This window comes from Peromyscus leucopus, chromosome 1, assembly GCF_004664715.2.
Source record: "Peromyscus leucopus breed LL Stock chromosome 1, UCI_PerLeu_2.1, whole genome shotgun sequence".
NCBI lineage: Eukaryota > Metazoa > Chordata > Mammalia > Rodentia > Cricetidae > Peromyscus > Peromyscus leucopus.
In genome coordinates this window covers 167401779-167419138 of record NC_051063.1, presented here as the reverse complement: position 1 = coordinate 167419138, position 17360 = coordinate 167401779, and the positions used below count along the sequence as shown (strand labels likewise).

The 17360-nt window shown below is 49.4% G+C and overlaps 1 protein-coding gene across 1 annotated transcript in view; it reads right to left on the bottom strand.

Moving 5' to 3' along the window:
• Positions 1-17360, bottom strand: part of Samd4b (sterile alpha motif domain containing 4B) — a 37393-nt gene that overhangs the window by 4688 nt on the left and 15345 nt on the right. Inside the window, exons 3-9 of the mRNA XM_028859122.2 lie at positions 8067-8540; positions 3090-3329; positions 2587-2696; positions 2349-2435; positions 1407-1725; positions 993-1078; positions 543-661 (exon numbers count right to left, since the gene is read on the bottom strand). Of these exons, the coding sequence (XP_028714955.1) occupies positions 543-661; positions 993-1078; positions 1407-1725; positions 2349-2435; positions 2587-2696; positions 3090-3329; positions 8067-8540 (1435 nt within the window). The remainder of the gene's footprint in view (positions 1-542; positions 662-992; positions 1079-1406; positions 1726-2348; positions 2436-2586; positions 2697-3089; positions 3330-8066; positions 8541-17360) is intronic.

Genomic DNA, 17360 nt, shown 5'->3' with positions numbered 1-17360 from the left:
CTTCAAAGCCCCATTGTGGCTGCCTATGGCCATGATGATACATCCCCCCTAACGAAGCCTCTCTGGACTGAAGAACCACTCTCCCTCCTCAGGGCCCCATCTCTTAAGAACATTTTATGAAAAATAGTCAAATGTCAGCACCTTTCCACAAATCAGTCTCCTTCCACAAATTCCACCTCCCCATCCCCCACAGTCACAGAAATCTACTTGCCTCTGCCTCCTGAGTGCTGGGATTAAAGTCCTGTGTCATCCTTTTTCTCCCTCTCTCCCTCTCTTGGTTTTTTGAGACAGGGTTTCTCTATGCAGTCCTGGTATCCTTGAACTCAGAGCTACAACTGCCTCTGCCTCTCAAGTGCTGGGATTAAAGGCGTGCGCCACTACACCTGGCCTTCTTTTTTCTCTTTTAAGTTGTACATCTTGATTTTCTAGAAACTCTGTACTGGACAATTTGAGTAAGTATAGCGGGGGCGCATTCCAAATCACAATCACCCTTTTGGGCGCCCTCGTGCCAACTCCATGGGCCTAGGAAGGTGCCCACCTACCCCTTCTGCTGCCGGTAGCTCTGCATGTCCAGTGCAGCTTTGCGCGGAAATGTCCGGAGGAGTTTCAGCACTTGCTGCTTCCAGGACAGCAGCCGCTTCTTCTGGGTCTCTGTGAAAGCCTAGAATGGGGGAGAAGGGGAATGCTGGACAGAGGACCGTGCTTACATGGTTAGCTGGGGGTACGCGGAGAGGTACGCAGTAGTAACTGAGTGCAGGCATCTCTCCCTGTGAGCACGAAGAGCAAGGGGCAAGGAATCGTGAGCCAGCAGGAGTGTTTTGTGGGGGACTTGGGAAACCTGGTCACTTCCCACAGAGTGTGTACAAAAGCTGAGAAGCCTTCGAAGGCAACACTGGAGAGGATGGAGGATGGGCTGGAACCTGGGGCACTGTGGGCTCTGAGAGGGGTGGAGCAGTCTCTTTTCTTCTTGGGAGCCCTAGTGAAGGTCTTACCTCGTGAGTCAGGCACTTTTCGATGAGCTGGAGGTAACTGGTGATGTTCTCCTCGTCTGGTCGAGACACCAGCAGCTGGGTGCATACTGAGAAACATGGGAAAGGGCAGAGCTTAGTCCCAACATAACCTCTGCCACGCTGCAACCAGCTGGTGGGTGCAGAAGGACAAGAGACGTGGGCTGGTTAAGTCCCAACTCCTGGGCCTTGAAGGCAAGGGCCAGTACAGTACCATCAGCCCAGAGAGGCCTGCAGGAAGAGGTCTAGTCCCACTCAGTTTCAGCTATTCTGCAGGTTCACCTCTAGGGTCTTTACAGACACATGGCTCCCCCTTCTCTAACTTGGACTTGAACTAGGTGCCTGGATTCACCTAGTATTCTGTTTCAGGATTCTGGGATAGGCACTGGTTGCTCTCACCTTTGCCCATCACCCGTGTAAACTGGCTGGGGATGTCTCCGTCGGCGACGGGAGCCGGGGCTGGCTCACTGCTATCAGAGGGAGCTGGAGCTGGTGGAGGAGGATAGTTCTCTGCAGCTGGAGGGTCCTTGACCTCAGTGCCCTTGTCTGTTCCAGGGTGGATGAGGGGAGGCTCAGCACCTGGCAGTAGCGGCTCCCCCCGACCCCCATCCTTGGCAGTAGGGGTGGCCTGAAGGACACTGTAGGCCTTGATAGGGGTGATGATGATCTGCTGTAGCTCCTGCAGAGCGTTCCGCAGATTGCCACCTTCCAGCACATCCTGCAAAGGAGGATGTAGCCAGGTCAGGCACAGACATCATGGTGGTACAAAAAAATGACTACACAAGTGTGGTCAGGTAAGGCTCAGAGAAGCCCACATGGTATGCAAGGTTCCAGCACTGAGGTCAGATAAGGGAAGCTCTGGCCCATCAGCCAGGTAAACTCTTTCTTCCCTCCAAGGAGAAAGCTGAGATTCAGATAAGATGTGAAGGAGGAGGGAAAACCAGAAGGAGGCAGCAGGAAGAGGAGAGAAGGAAGATAATGGAAGCAGACACAGGATCAACTGGAGGAGAAAGTCAAATGAAAAGATCTCTTGTCCAACTGCAACTCACCGACAAAAATAAAAACCTATCTATCAGGTCTAATGTTAAAAGATGGAGACATTCTGGAATCACAAAGCAGAACAGAAGGAAGAGAGGGCGGGAGGGAACCTCTCAGGCAGAACTAGGAGCTCTTTGATGACAACTTGCTCAAGGTCTCTGGAATCCAGCTGCCCATGCCTGAGGCCACCAGAGGTCAGACTGCAGGAATGAGGAGGCCCAGGCAGCTGCCAACAAGGCTGACCCAAAGCCTTCCACCTGCCTGTACCACTGGGCCTTGGAGATGAGGATACCAGGTCCTCACCTTCTCTAGGGACTTGAGGACGCTCTGTCTCTCACGAAGCTTCTGGATGCTTAGGGCTATCTTGTGCCGGGCACCTTTGGTGACGTTCTGTGATGAGGACAGAAGGAGACAGGAAACTGGATATAGGTGAGGTACACAGGGGTGTCCCAACAGAGACCAGGGACAGACAAGGCTTGATAGCAGGAACAGCACCCAATGATGCTGGCCCAACACCTCCCCAGTGGTCCCTCGGGTTTACCTGCGACTCAAGGTGCTGCTCTGTTAGGGTCATCATCTCTTCGTAGCTCATCTGTGAGAACAAAGCAGCATACTTGTGCAAGCGGAGGCTCTTGAGCCATGAGGGCACGTCTGTGTAAAAGGAGAGAGGGTTAATCAGGAGAAGAACACTGGTGACCGGGAGATGGGGGTGGGAAAGAGATCAGGCATAAGCCACCAGTAGCCTTAGAAACTGCAGTGAGCTGGGAGGGGTTGGGACCAGAAGCTGCCTCTACCTGCCTAGTGAGGCCCTTTCAGACAGTCTTCCCCAGCAGGACACCTGACCTACTGAGCTGCTTAGACGGCCTCCATGATTTAATCTCATCCATCAATTATCTTGAGCTCTGGCTGGCTGTGAGGGGAGGGGCTATCTATTGCCTTCAGACCTGTCCCCTCCTCCCTGAGGTGGCAGCTACAGGCAACTTTCTGTCCTTCCAGCCTGGCCCAAGCCCTGGAGAAGGGTTCTGGCATGTCCTCTGGATGCACCTTTCATCCCGCTTCCATCCTCTTGGAAAGTGTTCCGGCTGGAGCCCTGCTCCTCCGTCTGCTCACTGCCAGAGGAGGCCACACTGCTCTGTGGCGAAAGGGGTGCGTGGTCGGGCGTGGTGAAAGCAGCCCGGGCCCCAAGCTCCTCTGGACTCGGCCACTCACCAGGGGCCTGGGGGCTTGTAGGGATGAGTGACATGGAGCGCTTCAGTGGGCTAGGGTGGATTTGGCAGGGGAGACCTGGCCAGAGAAGGAAAATCAAGAGGTCAGGCTGTGGATCTGTGCATAAAAAAGACCATGGCCCGCTCAATCCTGTCATCTACCAAGGGGAAGGGAAGGAGCCAAGGGGCCCCCAAGAGCAACTGTCTATAGATGCTGTTCACCCTCCCACCCCAACACCCAGCTTCCCAGCATGCTGCCCGATTCCTCCCAACTCGTCCTGCTCCTCTGCTCACACTCTTATCCAAACCCCAGGAGCTGTGGCTGTATCACTGTCCTGTCTAACGGGATTCTTCCCGTCACTCTTGCTACTTACAGCCCCCTGTCCTTACAGCAGCCATGCTGATTGTTTTTAGGGGTGGCGGCTTCTTAGAGATAGGTTCTCACTTTGTGGCCAGGCTAACCTCAAACTCAGCGATCTTCCTATGTGATGGGATTACAGGCATGTGCAAATCTGGCCTGTTTAGATCCTAGTGGCTTCCTTCATGCTGACAACAAAATCCAAACTCTTCCACATACCTGAAAACCTTGGCCCCTAGTCACCTCTGATCTCTCATCTTCTATAGCCCAGTCCTTGGCTCAAGGTCTTTCTAGTCCTCACTTCTCTGGAACCAACCACCCCAGTCCTCTTTTGAAACAGGGTCTCTCAAAGCATCCTTGTGCTTCTGTCTCTTAAGGGCTGGGATTAGATATATGTGATCACCCTGGTTTCTGAACACCAGATGCTTGCTCCGGAACACTTTAAGGCCACACCAAAGGATTTTGACATTTGTTCTTTTTCTTTCTGTTCCCTTTTCTGTGATACTGAAGAAAGAATGAACCCAGGCCTCCTGCAAACTAGACAAGTACTCTGCCACTGAACCCCACCACATTCTCAACTCCCCAATCGTAGCAGCTGGCAGTCTCAAGCCTCAGTTAACTGTTGCCTCCTGAGCCTACCTTAAGTCTTCCATCTTGTCAATGCCTTCTAGTCCTCCATCCCAATTATTCTCTCACCTTTAAACACCGATCACAACCCAGATTCTCTTACATAGTTGTTTGCTTATTAACTAATAAACCCCTTTGCTAGAGAGATAGTCCATGAAGCAGAGATCTGTACGTGACATTATCATATCCTCAGCAATCACAGAGGGATGGCCCAGGAAACTGCTTCCCTAGTACTTACAAATATGCCAAGTGCGTTGAGTTCCTTTTTACTTTGGGGGGCAGGAAGCTCAAGAAATACTGCTATAGTGGCCCAGAACCCACTATATAGCTCAGGCTGAGCTCAAACTCAAGATCCTCCTGCCTCAGTCTCTCACGTATTGGGATTGTAGGTGTGTACCTTCATGCCTAGGTATGAACTGCTGCTTCTCTAACACTCTGTGACTGGACCCTTTGTCTCCATTTTTTCCTGGACTGAATCCAAACCGACCAGCTAAGAGGCCTGGTAACTCAGGGTGAACTCAGTACCCTCTTCCCCAAGACATTTCACACTCTGTCCACTCCATTTCTGAGGTAAGCAAAAGGTTCCAAGTTGATTCCCTAGACAAGGCAGGAGCCTCTGAACACCCAGACCTTGTCACTGTCTTTTTTTCCCTGTCCTAGCACTGCGTCACCGTCCTTCTCTGTCAGCTGCTTCTGCCTGTGTCTTGCTCAAGCACCTCCGTCCGGCTATGGCAAGTCAAGCACTTGCTGCCCTTGTGCTCGCCAGTTCTCGTACTGGACTGTGGACTTATGAAGGGGAGCACCCTGGACAATCATGTTTGCAGCCCAGCCTCAGGGGCAGGATACAACACAGGAGCCTTCCAACTGAGTTTCATAAAGAACAAATGAGTGCTAAGAGGGCCTGTGAGCTCAGCACAGGGAATCCACAAGTTCCCGTGGCAGCCTAGAGAGAAACAGAGAAAGCCAAAAAGCCCGGTTAGGTGAGGACAAGGCCTGGGAAGCTGAACTACTTTGCCCCAGTTCCCACAGGGGACTGGGAAGAGAAAGAGAAAGAGTACAGGACCGGGTTCCTCTAAGTGTCCCAGTGACAGCCCACCCAGGAGGCGGCCATCTTGGTACAGACCCCAAAGTACCTTCTGTTACAATATGTAACAATACTGACCTCCTAGCCAGAAAGTTACCCAAGGGAGAAGATACTGACTAGCCCACTGTACAGATAGTGTCAGGCTCCGCTACTGCCCAGGATGATCCTGTTGGAGTCCTCTATGTAGGGCTCCTTCCAAGTTTCTGGACACTGTGGACTCTGGCTTCTGCCCTATTTGGGGCCTCTTGGAAGAAGATGGCACTCTGGGCCCCAGAGCTGGAAAACCCTCAATACAGGCCTTTGTGCCTGTCTTCGTGCCCCTGGCCACCTCCTTCCTCCCTTCTCAGCCAAGAAGTGGGCTGGTGAGGCTGAGAGGGCAGGAAATTACCCTGACTGGAGTGACCACGCAGTTCCTAAGGAGTCCTGCTTGGCCTGTGTTGGGGTGGAGGCTGGCCACTGCCTGACGATTATAAAAACAGGAATGCCGGCTACAGATCCACGGCCTCGCACTCTCCAAGAAATCCTGGTCTGTCCTTGGCAGTACACCAAACTCACCCTGCCTGCCCTCCCAGGCCAATCTTTGCTTCCCACTCAAAAATATTTTAATGGTTTCCTGCTTCCTGCAACTGTCTGATGTCCAAAAGTTTCATTTTATCCTTCAAAGCCCCAAACAGTGGCCTTAAGATCTGACTTCAAATCCTAATTCTACTACCTCTGAAATCAGTGCTCTTGGACAGGATTTTGTCTCTTTGTCCATATGAAGTCCTCAATAGGTACAGGTTGGCCTAGCATGCACCAATGTGATCACTGGAAGAATCCTAAGACCTGCTGTACACTGATGCTCTACTGGGTACCACCATGCCTTTCAATCATGGTGTGCCCTCTCCATGGAATGGCTCCTTTCTCTTTTGATCCATACACCTATCCAACACTGTGAAAGCTTGTTCCTTCAAAGTTGCTTGGAGTGCTGGGGCTGTAGCTCAGTGGTACAGCCTTGTCTGTATCGTCAAGATTCTGAGTTCTACCACAAGTGTTTCCGAAAGAAAAAGCAAAAACAAAAAGCCTACTAGGGTTCTGAGCTAGGAAGCACACAGGGGGTGAGGTAGTCACTGCATGGGTCATTTTTAGGCAGAGGCTGTGCAGTATAGGTATTCAGACTCTGAGCTCCAGAGCCATACTACCTGGATTTAATTCTGACATTATCTTAGGCAGGGGACCTCTGAGCCTAAGCCAAGTTTGTTTGTTTGTTTGTTTTGTTTCGAGACAGTGTTTCTTTGTGTAGCTTTGCGCCTTTCCTGGAACTCACTTGGTAGCCCAGCCTGGCCTCGAATTCACAGAGATCCGCCTGGCTCTGCCTCCCGAGTGCTGGGATTAAAGGCGTGCGCCACCACCGCCCCACCTAAGCCAAGTTTTATAGTTTATAGTTATGAAGTCCTCAGAATAGCTCCCAGCAAAGTGCTCAATGTTTCCCGGTCAGAACAATCAATGTTAATATAGCCTCCAAACCTGGTACAGGAAGTGTGGTGCTTCAAAGTAAATGGGGTTGCTAGAGTTCCCTGGAAATGCCTAAGAACTCTATCTTGCCTGGCCTACTTGAACCAGTGCCTGCTGAAAGGGACTGACCACCTAGGGCTAAATTATGAGCACTCGCCTTTAATTAGGTCATGCCACTCTTCATAACTTAGAAAAGCAACAGTGCCTTCCACTGTTCACCTCAGCTAACATTTCAAAAAGGCACCTTAATACCAGCTCCTGATTTACCCAACCTCTGGGCTTAGCTGGTTAGCAGGACAGCACTGGTCAGAGGCAGTTCTGGTTCAAACTGCTCAAGTCTGAACCTTAGCCAGTTCCACTACTTGTTCTATGTGTGATCTCAACTACATGATTTCCGATCTTTGAATCCTAAGTCCTCATTTGTGAAATCATAGGCCTCATGGTGTGTGAGAAGGCTTAACTGAGACTGTATCTGTAATAGTGCTGCTGAGAGCACCTGGCACCAATGCCCAACTATAAACAGCTGATGCTCTGCAGTGTCAAATTTACACACACACACACTTCTCATGTTGGAAGACCAAAATCCTGAGTGAGTTAAAGAGACCTCAGGTGATGGTATCATCCCTGCCAGGGGTCCTCAGAAGCTAGTCAGGAATCAGAAATGTTGATAGGGAGGGCTGGAGAGATGTTCAGTGGTTAAAGAGTGCTTGTTGCTCTTGCAGAGGACCAGAGTTCAGTTCCCAGAACCCACGTGGTGGCTCACAACCATCGGCAACTCTTGCTCTAAGGAACCCTCTCCTGGCCTCTTTGGACATGGTATGCACACGGTACACAGACAAGCTAGCAAAACACCCACCCACACATTTAAAAAAAGAAAAGAAAAAGGAAAGAAAAAAATGCCAAGAGGGTCACAGGGGCTCATGTATAGGCACATCTACTCAGCGCTCTCTCAAGCTGCCACTAGGAATATAGTCTGTGAGGCTCCAGATCTTGAGACTTTTTCAGAAGCTAGAAATCTGATTTTTAAAATGTTGTATACTGAAGTTATTTAAAACCAAATCAAATGTGAGTTCCTAAGACACATCTATAGGTCAGGTTCAGCTCTGAGGCCAGTTCACAACCTCTGCACTGCCTCCCTTATAAAACTGAGGCCCAGAAGGGTGATGGGACTTGCCAAGGCCACAGAGCAAGAGAAGATAGCTCATTCTGACTAGTTTCAAGCAGGTACAGCCACCTAGGAAGACAGCCCTCACCTGTGTTTGCATTGCTCCCAATACTGTTGATGGCCGGCGGCGGCACTGAGCTGGATGGGTGAAAGGGCACATGTCCATTTTCCCGGGGTGGCTTGTCCTGCCAGCCTGGTCCTGCCTCTCCAGGGGCCAGCTCTGCAGGTCCCCCCCACTCATCTGAGCCCTGGCGTGAATGGTAGGAGGGCTCTGGCCGGGTGCGGAAACCACTAGCCAGCCGCTCTTCCAGGTGGCTCAGCCAGAGGGCGAGCGCATTGCGGTCCTCCAGCGTGGTGGCTGGGTGGATGAGGGCGTAGGAGAGGAGTTGGCGGCTCTCCTCAATGAAGGCATTGCTCTCGATGGAGTAGGCCAGCACCTTCTGCAGCAGCCTCATGTACTCGGACTTGGCCTCTGTGTTGCCTGGCTGGAGCAGGGGCAGGTGGGATAGCAAGAGGGACACCACCTTCTCTTTGGACTCCTGCTGCCACTGGCTGACGATGGCTACAGAGGGAATAAGAATGAACATCAGGAACATGAGTAGGCACTATCAAAAACTTCAAAGCTCATGGTCTCTCCCAGTTGCAGTCTCCTCTACTTTTCCCATTTATTACCCTTGCCTCTGCCCCTCACAGAGCTGCCTCTAAAGCCCTTTTCCTACTTCTATCACTCCTGTCCTCAAAACCCTGCAGTGACCTCCAATCCACTCAGGCACGTGGAAGCTCCTCCTGCTACATAAAGGCTTATTCCTTTGCTGCATCCAATTGCCTGCTCTCCAACACTTCCCTTCCTCCAGTAAACAGCTTCCTGCCTAAAGGGAAGTAAGTGTTAGAATAAAAGTTAAAAGCTTGTTCTCAGCCAGGTAATAGTGCACACCTTTAATGTAGCACTTGGGAGGCAGAGGCAGATGGATCTCTGAGTTCAAGGCCAGCCAGGACTGCATAAAGAAACCGCATCTCAACCCCAACCCCGACCCCCACCCTCCTTAAAAGGAAGGGAAAAAAAAGTAGTTTGTTCTCTGGCATAAGAGAGTCTAGATTCTTCACCGGTTAGATTTTATTTAGGCAAGTCATCTTAAAATCTCATTAAACACTGATTTGTTTGCTTTTGGAGGTGAATTCTTGCTATGTAGCCCAGGCTGTCCTTGAACCTCCTCCCAAAATACTGCTACCTGCAAAACTTGAGAGAAAATTATAGAACCTGATTCAAAGTGTTGGTTTGAGATTCAATGAGCTAATAAAGAAAAGTAACGTGGGAGCTGGTGGGATGGCTCAGTGGGTACAGAAAGGCACTGTTCCCAAGCCTGAGCCTGATGAACTGAGTTTTCCTGGGAGCCACACTGTGGAAGGAATCAGGTCCCTACCAGTTGTCTTCTGACCTCCATACTGCCATGGGGTACACACTATATCCCACAAAATGAATCAATGAATAACTACATAAATAAATGTTAAAAAGAATGGAATGTGCCGGGCGGTGGTGGCGCACGCCTTTAATCCCAGCACTCGGGAGGCAGAGGCAGGCGGATCTCTGTGAGTTCGAGGCCAGCCTGGGCTACCAAGTGAGCTCCAGGAAAGGCGCAAAGCTACACAGAGAAACCCTGTCTCGAAAAACCAAAAAAAAAAAAAAAAAAAAAAGAATGGAATGTGACCTCCAATCAAAGATGCAATGAAGGTTGTTGCAGTTTTTTTTTTAACCTGGTCTCTCAGCCTCCCACTGGTGACTTCTAAACTGTCCTGTTCATACACGTGGGTTTATCTTCCTAAATCACACTCAAATCACATCAGTTTCTGTTTCTAAGTTTACTATGGCAGCCCGCACCCAGATTCAACTCCAAGAACTCACAGCCTAACATCACCTTCATTTCTAGGTCACTCTCCACTTCTCATCAGATATAGACTCAGCATGAGTGGCCTACCCCATCTTCCTTGGAGCTCTCTACAGTGTTTATCCAAGCTCCCACAGTGAAGCTGAGATTCAAAGATTTGGCTGCAATAACCTTTTTCCTAGCCAAATCCTATGTCCTGTCTTCCTCTCCGCCCTTAAACCTATGGACTGAGTGTGAAGCTTTAAGTGTGCTAAAGAAGCAGTCTATCATTCAGCTCCACCCTCAGCCTTCTTTTTACTTTGCACTTTAAGATAGGGAGGGGCTAAGTGGCCCAGGCTAGCCTTGATCATTCTATAACCGAGAGAGGCAATGAAGTGGTGATCTTCCTGCCTCAGTATTCCAATTAGCTGCTATTTATAAGCCTAAATTACAAGGCCCAGATTGGTTAGGTTGTGTGTGCGTGTGTCCGCAGGCCATAGTACACTCATGAAGGTCAGAAGACAACTTATAGGAGTTGATTCTCCCCACGTACCACATGGGTCCCAGGAACCCAACTTAAGGTGTCAGGCTTGCCTTCAAGTGCCTTTACCAATTCAGTCATCTGCCAGCTCAGTTGGGTCACATCTCCCACCTCCACCTAGCACTGGGTCATATAACTCTTGAATACCCCCTTTTTAGATTTAGTTTCTGAACTTCTAGTTCTTGATAAGAAATACAGCATGAAGAAATACAGCAATATTAAGGACAAAGTCAAAGGTCTTGCATTCCAGCTGTTAGAGCACTATGCTTCCTCTTCTGTAAAAGGAGTATAGAGTTCGAGATCTGGACTGCTCATATTTAGGAAATGGTGTCTGTGAAGGATTAACAGTCTGCCTGTAGTAAAAGCGCAGGATGTGGCTCAGTGATGGGTGTTTGTCTCCATGCTCCTCTTGTAGTCAGCCACCCCATTATCCCTACCCTGACTTCTCAATTGCTGTTGTTTAGGCCTTACAGTGTAGCCAGAGGCATCTAGGACAGAGGGAAGCCTTGTCTAAACCTTCCCCCACCCCCAGAGTACTGCCAGGACCCCAGGGCTATGGGATGCAGCTTCTCCTCTGGTACTGCCAGGGGACGTGACAGAACAGCCTCAAGGGTTGGGCTCAAAGAAGGACCTTGTTCTACTGCCCAGAAAGGAGTAGTTTTGGATCAATGAAGGCTGACCCTGGGGAAATGTGTGTTCATGTGTCTGAGTGGTGGTGGTGGGAAGGGCGGGCCTCCCAGGACTGGGAAGCATCAATGAGCACTGGAATGAGTCCAAGGAATGTCCACAGCCTCGGGCCCCTTGGGGTGGGCCCAGCTGGGGCTGCAGATGAAGGGTGGGGATGTACTTCTAGTTTCCTGCCCAGATCAGAAAACTCTGGCCCAGAGCTAAGGTACAGTAGGAGCCCAATGAATACCTGCCCAATTGAACCCAGATGGTCTGTTGTTAGGTAGTGATGTCTACGTGTATAGTGTGCCTGCCCTCTCTGGAATCTCACAAACTCAGTCATTCTGCCTTAAGGTCTGGCAGAGCATATTCTGCAAATTCAAAAGGAAAAACCTGTCTGGGTAAAGAATCTGAGCCGGGTGGTGATGGCGCACGCCTTTAATCCTAACACTTGGGAGGCAGAGGCAGGCAGATCTCTGTGAGTTCGAGGCCAGCCTGGTTTACAGAGTTCCAGGACAGGCTCCAAAACTACACAGAGAGTATCTAAAAAAAAAAACAACAAAACAAAAACAAAAAACAAAAAAAAAAAAACCAAAACAACAGCAACCAAAACAAAATAAAAATCTATCTCTGTTTCCATGACTTCGTATATTTAATAGTGGGCAGGTTATTTACATTCTCTAATCTTGCTCATCTGTCTCTATAATGCTGGCTGTAAAAGCCCTGAGGTCCCAGGGTTATAGAGAGTCAACAGAAGGATGCAAAGCACCTTGCACTAAGCAAGTGCTCAGCACATAAACCCTTACCTCCACTACTCCTGGGTAGAAATCTTCCTCCAGGCTGTCTTGGGGGTGCTGAACCAGTGGTTCACTTAACAGAGAACATCTGGGACATCCCCTTAAGATTCCCCACAGGGGTGGGGAATTTTACAAAATTATTTATCAAAAACAGACACATGTCTGGCCTTAGAGTTAAAGGCATAATTTGTAGTGATGAAATTCTGGAGATGGGTGGACTGGGGTTGGGGGACCAAGCAATGCTCGGGTACAAGCTGCAAATCTGAGGACATGGAGAGGGTAAAGGAGACTGTGTGAGTGCCCTCCTTAGCACAACGGCCGGTCACAGGGCAGGACTGACCAGACAACCCAAGCTAAGTAGGTCATGACCCTGGGTCCTGGCAAATCATAGGAGCCAAATATATCTTTGAGACTATCATAAGAGCAAACCCATTTTTATGTGCTTAGCTATTGCAACAATCATGTTGGCCTCTGGCACTAGTCAGAGGGGCTGGGGTTTGGCTCCAGACATACCCTTCTCTGTCTCACCCCAGCTCACACAGACATCAGTGAGGACCAGGGGTTCACATTTTTGTTTGATGAACTATGTCAAAAAAGCCAGAAAGGGAAGGGTGGGGCATCAGTGGATGAGCTCTGATGAATCACTTGCCACGGCCCCTTCTGACCTCAGTTTCCCCACCCAAATTCAGGGAGCCAGAGAGGGAGAAGCTTAAACCTGCTGGATAGCAGGATTGACTCAGAAAACTGGACATGGGAAGAAGTGACGTGCAGGAAATGTAGCCCAGGAAGCCGTAGGATGAGGGAGAAGAGATCTTAGCTGCCTAGGCTCAATCTCCTCCTACCATGGGAATCCATGGGAATTCTTATGGTCCAAGGCACACTCGGTGGGAAAGAGGACCATGATTGCAGTTAGAGGTCCAAACAGCAGAGAACTGGGACAAGCAAGGAACGCTAGCCCTCTCTGTCCTGGTTGGTTTTTTTGTTAACTTGATACAAACTGGAATGAATGTTTATAGAAAAGTGGCCTGTAGGCAAGCCTGTGAGACATTTTCTTGGTTAATTTTCTGTGGGAAGGCTCAGACCACTATAGGCAAGTGGTCCTCAGTGGTACATGAAAGAAGATCAAGCAAGCCACGGACAAAAAGGCAGGAAGCAGTGTTCCTCAGTGGTATCTGCTTCAGTTCCTGTCTTGATGTCTCTTCAGAATGGACTGTAAGATGAATAAACCTTTCCCTCCCCAAGTTGCTTTTGATCAATGTTTATCACAGCAATAGAAGGCAAACTAAGACATTCTTCTTCCCTGCTCAGGGACCTGGAGTCCTGCTTTTCTTTTCTGGTCTTGGATGTCACCTCAGATTCTACTTCCTTAAAACTCATGTGGCTACCTGGGCTGGAGTCCCCTTCCACAGCGGTAAACCCATTTCCCTACTTCTGGAAAGACATTCATATGACTGCTCGCTCACTTACCACTTCCCTGGATACACCCAGAAGCAGCAGCAGCAGCACCCAGCCTGGTGCTTCTCCACTGGGCGAATATTAGCACCAACCCTGAAGTATTAGGTCTAAGAGAACACTAGCTTCATTATTTTTAGAAAGTCCCTAGGGGACTGGAACATGAAGTCAAGACTAGGACACACTAAGGTCAATTTTTCTCAGCTCCCTGAATTATCTATGAAGATGGACAGCAAAGACTCAAACTCAGAGGGCGCACTGGAGAACTGGGGGAGGAAGCGGGGCCTCTGCCTTACTGCTCAGGCATCCTGATCCTGAAGAATCCTTTTTCCCCTCAAGACAGGGTTTCTCTATGTAACAGTCCTGGCTGTCCTGAACTAGCTCTGTAGACCAGGCTGGCCTCGAACTCAGAGATCCGCCAGTCTCTGCCTCCTGAGGGCATGTGCACCACCGCCTGGCTGCTCTGAGGGGATTTTAAGAGAGTCAAGGCCGTGGTGGCGCACGCCTTTAATCCCAGCACTTGGGAGGCAAAGCCAGATGGATCTTTGTGAGTTCGAGGCCAGCCTGGTCTACAGAGTGAGATCCAGGGAAGGCGCAAAGCTACACAGAGAAACCCTGTCGAGGGGTGGGGGGTAGTGGGGGGATTGCCAGGCGGTGGTGGATCACGCTTGTAATCCCAGCACTCAGGAGGCAGAGGCAGGCGGATCTCTGTGAGTTCGAGGCCAGCCTGGTCTACAGAACTAGTCCAAGATAGGCTCCAAAGCTACAGAGAAACCCTGTCTCGAGAAACCAAAAAAAAAGAGTCAGAGAAACTTCCACTGGAAGTTTCACTGGAACAGATGCCTCATAACTGAGGACTAGTGGATCAGCTGAACTCAAGACTTGGTGGGCTGGGTAAGCATGAATCTTTCTGGGGAGGGGACAAAAGGGTCAGATACCATAAGGAGGGCAGCCATTATGTTTTGATTATTTTTGTTAGTACTGAGGAGAGAACTCATATTTGCTAAGCAATCTCTCTACATCGACTCTGCATTAGATACTAAGAGCTACTGCTCTAGAATGTGCTGGAACCTCTCCATAAAGAAAGTAGTATGCGAAGGCCTCCCTGATATGCGAAGGCCTCCCTCTCTTCCCTCACTCTGTTCTCCTTACCTCTCTACCCATCAAGTGCCAGCTTCATGGAAAACATCTCAACACATGACAGGGATGTAAAACCTTGATTCCTACATTCACTATCATGCAATTCATTCCACAGTAGTCCTCCAGCCTTGGCTGAGCCCTCCCCAACAAGCCAACGTAACTGTTAAGAAAGGGCCTTGGGGTTGGGGGTTTAGCTCAGTGGTAGAGCACTTGCTTAGCAAGTGCAAGGCCCTGGGTTCAGTCCTCAGCTCTGGGGAAGAAAAAAAGAAAGAAAGAAAGAGAGAGAGAGAGAGAGAGAGAGAGAGAGAGAGAGAGAGAGAGAAAGAGAGAAAGAAAGAAAGAAAGAAAGAAAGAAAGAAAGAAAGAAAGAAAGAAAGAAAGAAAGAAAGAAAGAAAGAAAGGGCCTCTACAGCTGGGTGTGGCGCGCACACCTTTAATCCCAGCACTTTGGGAGGCAAAGGCAGGTGGGTCTCTATGAGTTTGAGGGCAACCTGGTCTACACAGTGAGTTCCAAGACAGCCAGGGCTACACAGAGTAACCCTGTCTCAAAAAAAAAAAAAAAAGAAAAAAGAGCCGGGCGGTGGTGGCGCACGCCTTTAATCCCAGCACTCGGGAGGCGGAGGCAGGTGGATCTCTGTGAGTTCGAGGCCAGCCTGGGCTACCAAGTGAGTTCCAGGAAAAAGGCACAAAGCTACACAGAGAAACCCTGTCTCAAAAAACCAAAAAAAAAAAAAAAAAAAAAAAAGAAAGAAAGAAAGAAAAGAAAGGGCAAAGGGCCTCCACTGTTTTGTAGAGCATACTGTTCACTGGCAATGTGGTAATGTGATAGAAGCGAATACTTTAGAAATACATACTTCCAAACTAGGAGCTCCAGAGACACCTAGGGATTCATCCTAGAGCTGCTTAAAAGGTTCTTACTACAGCTTGGAGGAGCAAAACCAAGTGGTAGACAGAGTTAGTAGTCAACTATTCCCAAATTTGATCCTTACCCTCTAGCCCTGCAGTTCTCAACCTGTGGGTTGTGAACCCTTTGGGGGTCGCTGCATTATCAGATATTTAATTTACATTGCGATTCATAACAGTAGCAAAAATGAGTTATGAAGTAGCAACAAAATAATTTCATGCTGGGGGGTCACCACAACGTGAGGAACTGTATTAAAGGGTCCCAGCATCAGGAAGTTGAGAAGCACTGCTCTAGCCAATCTGTATTCCAAGGCTTCCCCATCTGTCAAACAGACTTTCCTTACAGGTGCTGTGAGGGTTAGACAACAGTAAAGACAAAGTCACTGGACGTGTGACTGCGCACGTCTGTAACCCCAGACTACACAGGCAGAGGCAGAGGCACTGCACTGCACTGCAAGTCTGAGACAAGCCTGGGCTATAGGCTGAGACCCTGTTTCAAAAACATAACTATCAGTTGAAGGTAGTGGTGGTAGTGATGGCGCACACCTTTAGTCCCAGTACTCGGAAAGCAGAGGCAGGTGGATCTCTGAGTTGGAGGCCAGCCTGGGCTACAGAGAGAGTTGCAGTACACCCAGGGCTGTCACACAGAGAAACCCTGTCTCAAAAACAAACAAACAACAAACAAACCACCCCCTAAACCCGTAACATGGCAAAGCTAGGAGACACATGTGTGTACTCATATTGTAAAAATCATCTCATAAAACATGAGAATTGGGAAAGGAGACCCTACCTTTAACCTTCTGTATCAAATGGTTTTACTCTGAAAACAACAAAAAAACCTCAAAAGTGCTTTAATAAATCAACAGCAACAAAGCAACAAAGTGGGTGACCTGATAAACAGAGAAGGCTGGTGCTCAGGACAAGGTAGTAGAGTGTGATGGAGCTGTGCAAAACACAGGCTTATTCCAAAGGAACACCACCCCATCTCTCCAGCGTGGGTAGATCCTACACAGACCTCCATCCTTGGGTGCCAGAGCAGGGGAGCCTTTTTTCCTGGTGGGGAGGCTGGCAAGGGTGGGAGATGGCTGAGCTCTGAGCCTGCCTCAGCTAAGCAGGCTCTGAGTGCTGGGTCTGCCTGACTGAGCATCAGGCCACCGTGACTCCAAATCCTTGTAACTATCCCCTCTGTGCCATGATGCTCCTGCAGCTTGAACATCCAACTCAGTAAGAAACAAGGGTGTTTCTATGATGACTGGGCCTGGGGAGTTAACAGAGGCCAGGTAGCAGTATGGCTCCCCAAACCCCGATCTTAGAAACCCATGTTGGAGTCCTGTAAAATAGGGATGAGAACAGTACTATCTCCCAGGGTAGTTCTGAGGAGTGTAACTATGACTAACAATAAAAACAACTGACAGTTACTGAGTATTTACTGCTTACCAGGCACCGTGGGAAGAACTCCACCTGTATGAACTCACTGGCTCCTCATAAGCACCCTAACATAGGTGGAATTATCATCTTTACTTTAAGGAGGAGGAAGCTGAGGCACAATTACAGCAAATAACAACTATGATTTCAGCCTAGGCAATGTGACTCAAGAGCCACCAAAGGACTTGACACAGGTTAGGGGCACCTGGCTTACAAGGGCTCCACAGGAACTGCTCTTAATCACACAGAAGGTAGAAAGAACAAGGGTGACTGCAAGGGTCCCTCAGTTCCCTTCCCAGCTAGTTTTTTGGGTATCCACAACCCTCCCCACTCTCTGACCTCCATCTGACACCTGTGTCACTGAGATCAGCAGCCCTGCACCCAGCTACATGTCAAGGCCCAGAAGGCCCTTATGTATTAGCCCCTGAGACGGCTGTCTGGACTGACTGTTCTTGAACTCTAGGGACAGGTTCTAAGGATATCTGGCTCACCCATCCCAGTGCCAGCTTCAGTAGACAGAGTACCTCTCTACTGCGTACTTAGGGAACTGACGTGGAGGACTACATCTATATTCAAAACTCTCTTGAAGCTCTCAT